This window comes from Eurypyga helias, unplaced genomic scaffold (assembly GCF_000690775.1).
Source record: "Eurypyga helias isolate BGI_N326 unplaced genomic scaffold, ASM69077v1 scaffold13876, whole genome shotgun sequence".
NCBI lineage: Eukaryota > Metazoa > Chordata > Aves > Eurypygiformes > Eurypygidae > Eurypyga > Eurypyga helias.
The window spans coordinates 15783-20751 of NW_010256109.1; the positions used below are offsets into that span (position 1 = coordinate 15783).

General features: G+C 39.1%; 1 protein-coding gene across 1 annotated transcript in view; it reads right to left on the reverse strand.

The window, feature by feature from the left end:
• TMEM241 (transmembrane protein 241) overlaps nucleotides 1–3819 on the reverse strand; it is a gene marked incomplete at both ends in the record, with an annotated part of 16814 nt that extends 12995 nt beyond the window's left edge. Inside the window, 2 exons of the mRNA XM_010153555.1 lie at nucleotides 1165–1242; nucleotides 3773–3819. Coding sequence (XP_010151857.1) covers nucleotides 1165–1242; nucleotides 3773–3819 — 125 coding nt within the window. The remainder of the gene's footprint in view (nucleotides 1–1164; nucleotides 1243–3772) is intronic.
• Between the last annotated feature and the right edge of the window lie 1150 nt (nucleotides 3820–4969).

A 4969-nucleotide genomic window follows, 5' to 3' on the forward strand; every position in this document is an offset into this window, starting at 1 on the left:
TCTGAAGACAAAGCAGATTTAAACTCATGCTTAAGTAGTTGGCTTAATTACAGCCAAAACATGTCAATTAATTCTGGTCGTTTCATTCAGCCTATTCTAGAAGAGGCATTCTGTAGTAGCTAAACTAATTAAGAGGTTTCTCCGCATGTATTTTAACCACTTGTCCTATAGCGTGCTGACATCTAGTGGCCTGAAGGCAAAACACAAACTAATTCTGCACCAAAACTTTTTTGAGGTAAAAACATCCTCTCCACCAGCAGAAAACGGTTCTTGTCCGGTTATTTTCTTTAATGTCTTCCAAGTTTTGAAAAAATTAAAATATCTTCTCCAAGCTGGAAAAAGATTCAACTTCTCTAATTTCACGATTTAAAGCAAAAGTAATCCTCTAGTGATGAAAAGTCGAGCTAAAAATTACATTATTGATGGCTGTATTTCTTTGTCCTTTAGACTGTTTTGTGAAGGCATAAACAATATACGTTTGATAAGAGTATGTATATCAGTCACTGTCACTACAGCAAGGTTTGCACCCTACCTATTGCCTCTACCCATGTCACTGACAGCTTTTACACCAATACCCTCATTTTAGCTACACTGCATATAAGATAGGAAGTTAAATTCTGATTCCATTTACAACTTAAGTTTCAGTAGTGATACAGTCACTTGGGTGGACATGAAAATGAATTCAGGCCGGTTCTTCTGACGTACAAAGAGGATTTCATTCCAAATGAGGAGATTCAGGTTTGCAAGCCATCAGTTAGAATCTCAATCAGAAAATCCATCAGTTGCCATTTGCAAATACAGAATGACTGAAAAAAAGTTACATCAGACGGGACCTCTGGCAGTCATCTAGTCCAATCCACCCCCGCTGCAGAGTCAAGTCACATTACTCAGGTCATTGTCCAGTAAAGCTCTGAATACCTCCAGAGGTGGAGAACCAACAATTGCTGTGGGTATACTCCTAAAGAATAACATTTTGCAAAATAAAAAAATATATGCCACATTCCATACCACAGAATGGTTCCACCTGAGCACAGTACAGCATGCTGGATGACTCTTCTGAGTCGCGGTATTTTAGCAAGTTAGTAGCTTCCACAACCAAAGTAACTATGTCGTAACCAGCTACAGAAAGTAAGTATTTAGCAGATACAGAAAATCCCACAGTACCTTGAACACAAGTTTATCTCCACCCAGCCCAGCTTCCAGGAGACATGAAGCAGAATGCCACCCACTAATGTCTGCCACCTGAAATGGAAACAGAACAGCAGTTCTGAATTGTTCATCCTCTTTAACCACAAGGAACATGACCTCAGAATCCACAGAATATCTCGCAGCACACCCATGACCAGTTATTTACGATTTCTCTAGGTTTCCAAGGATGCCACTATTTCTCTCTGAATCTTTCATTTCTGTGGGCCTTCATTTTGTCCAAATTTTCTAAGACTCTGTTTCTTCCACCTCCTGTTTCAAATGTTTTGTAATTGTGGAAGATAGTAATTTACCTTAGTCATGTTACTGAATCCCCATTTTATCATTTCTTCCCACGCGAGGTTTACAACAGTAATAGTGATAAAGCCATGATGATCTGAAGATGAGAGCGAGGCAAGGTTTGTGACAAGAGATGATCATCTTCTCGTGCAGAAACTGTTATTGTTAGAACAAATAAACATGATTCCAGGTTTCAAAGGCTCGCTTCAGCTGAAGTAACAAGCCCCAAGGATGATGTGTGCAGTCCTAATAGTTTCAGATATTAGCTTTATGACTTCCCGTGGTTATTCATGCTGGGCTTCGATGACAAACTCCCTCAAACTCACACTTTTCCCCTCCCACCCCAACATCTTGTGTAGCAAGCACCAAGTGAATTGTCATCACCAATAACATCATTATGCTGCACAAGCCTCTGATTCAGAGCCTCTAGAGAAAACATCTTTTCAGCCAGATAACCTTCCATATAAACCACAATACTGCACTTTTCTCATTAGAAAGGTATATAACAATTACATACATTCTGCACTGAGTTAACTATCTAATGACATCCCACCATAAAGGTGTTCCTTAGTCTATTGGAAATAGTATGTGAGGCCCTACAAATGTTTGCAGATAACTTAAAATTACTCATGATATACACTGATTGTTTTTTAAGCTTTCAAGTAAGTTATTAGCTTCCTTATGTCTTAACCTAGTAGTTTTCAGAGAGGTGTTTCTTGAGTGAAAACCCTTGAATCTAGCACCGTTCAGACAGTGTTAAATCACATTAAAATCTGTAGCATAGAAGTGGTTTTATTTACTATTCCCATTCATTGCAATGCATTTAAGCAATTATTTAAAATATCTCTCACACACATGGAAATAAACAAATATTCACTCTACGCAGTATTACATACAGTTGGACAGTGTCAGAGAAGAGCAAGCTCATTGCCGACATGGGCATGATGAATATTCAATGCTAATATCACAGCCCACTTCACCTTTTTTAGATAGGGACCCTATGAGATCTTAAAAGCCAGGTATCCCTGATGTTTGCTCCAGGCTTGATGGTGCTCTATTACAAGCCAGTAATGAATTCCCATGAACTTTATTGTGAAGAATTTCCTCGTGTATCAGGTTGTAAGGACAGAAGTTCAAGTTAGTAAGAGTTCCAGACCCTTAGCACTATGCAATATAGTCTTGGATTACATAGGCAACCAAACCAACGACAATGAACAGTAACAGCGTTAACTAACGCTCTTTTCCTCCTTTGCTCATCTGTCATAGCTCAAAACAAAAGCACATCTGAGCCACTTAACTTTGAAGTAAAGATCACCTTTGAAAGACAGAATCTATGGAAAAATATTAAGATGCTGAGATGCATTTCCAAATAACAGCAGAAGGAAGTAACTGTTCTTACACAGACTCCGTAAGGCAGTTGCTTGCCATTGAAATACGCTTTTTTATCTGTTGATTTACCACACTTGTATTTTACATACATTACCCAAAACCCTTTCCCCATATGATAAAATCTGGGGGAGGGGACAGGGAGTGGCAAGTGTCAAAACTGAAGAAAGCACAGAACTGACTACACTCAAAGAGAATGGAGATTCCCGACACAATTATTCCTACATTTGATCGCAGCCCTGGGGGTCCAAGTCAGGCAAAAATATAAGCAGCAGTTAAGAGTTAAAGACATCCAGTGTCTGCAGATTTCACCATTATCTCAAAAGAACAAATGGGGGAAGTCTTGACTCTAAGAAGCCAGATTTTCACTAAATGTCTCACAAAGTATTAACACCACCAATAGTACGTATGGATACTTGACAAAACATTATATTTCTGGTTAAGATATGGCATTAAGATATGGCAGTGAATTGTGATGCAGAGTTACAACAAAGGCTAAGCATGAAAATAAGCAACACGGGATTTGTGTAAGCCTAAAGATATGTTTAAGTTTGGTTTTCATTAGCACAGAGAAAGAATACACACCGCCACATCATCCAGGAGTGCCAATTCCAAAGAAGACAAGCTGTACTATAGCTGCTACTTTTCTGTGCTGAAATGTAAAACTTTCAGAAAAATGAGAAAAGATAGAGTCTATAGATCTCAATTACATCACCACCATTATGTTTAAAAACTAACCATGACACACTAATGCTTTACTAAGGCTTCATGACGTATGTTCTCTAGACAGCAAAAGCCAGCAATGACAAGAGGTACTAAAGTTAGCTTCAGCATGGAACAGCAAGACATTTGATGACTAAAGTAATTTTTTAAACAACTTTATTCTTAAAACAGTACTTACCCTTGAAAAAGGGTAGGGTAGGTAAATTTCAGGACAGACAGGACATACTGGAAAACAAATACCAAATTAATGGACATCAGACACTTACAGCTTATAACATAAACAATCACGAGAGCAACAAAACACACAACATTTCTACCAAACTAAAGAAAAAAAAAAAAAAAGATTCAGTAATTTCTCTTCCCATGCCAGAACCGGTAGATGTGGCCCCAGGCATTGGGGAAGGTATCAGACACTAAAGTACACGAGGTATGGAGTGGACACACTGAAAAAATGCACAGAAAGCTACCTTCTGAACTGCTCTTTCACTTTCTGAGCACACTCTGCATCGCACTGAACGGGAAAAGGATTAAGAGGAAGAAGAAGACACAAGCCCTTGCAGTTAGAATCATCTCATACCACAGAGGCAACCTTTGGCAGAATCAAGACCAATAATCTTAACATAATGGCCTCCTGATGATTAATTAATCTTAGACCTAACATTCCGTTCACACATCATTTTGTGTAAAATATTAAGCAGTCCATAAAGCGCTTTGGAGATATAATATATGGGAGGAAAAAAGCAAAGACTCTGTGTCATTGCTTTAGCGTGCTTTGTCAGGGTCTGCACGTATGCATGCTAGTGTCATTTCCCATTATATATGCATATGCAAATATGAGGCAAAAATACATATGCCTTTTGACATGTATATCAGGATCTAACCACATCCCATAACGAAGCATATAAATACGATTTCTGCACAGGAGAAGAATTAATGAGGCCTTGTCAGAGGAAAGGAAAGGTCCCTGCCATTTCTTCCAGGAGCCAGCAGAAGCTGTCAATGGCAAAAGGAGAAGCTGAATCCTTCCAACAGAGAGGAAGCTGTGCCGAGTACTTAGCCAGGTCCATTTTTCAGTTGTTGGGGGTGTCACTAACATGCTGGAGTCAATATGCAGAGACAAGGCATGCTGATTCACAAAGGGTCACATTACACGTAACACTTGTCAGAATGGGCACACGGCTTTTAAATCAGGACCATATACCTGTGCACGTCACTACCCCTGCTTGCATTTGCATTCCACCCGCAACAACTGAAAGGTCTATCCTCTGGTTATTTTTATTACATTAAAACCTACTTTCAGGTCTGCAAACGGAAGGCCTATGTCAAACTCCTTCCAACTTCCTCTCGAATACAGTTAGGCCTTTTCCAATACATG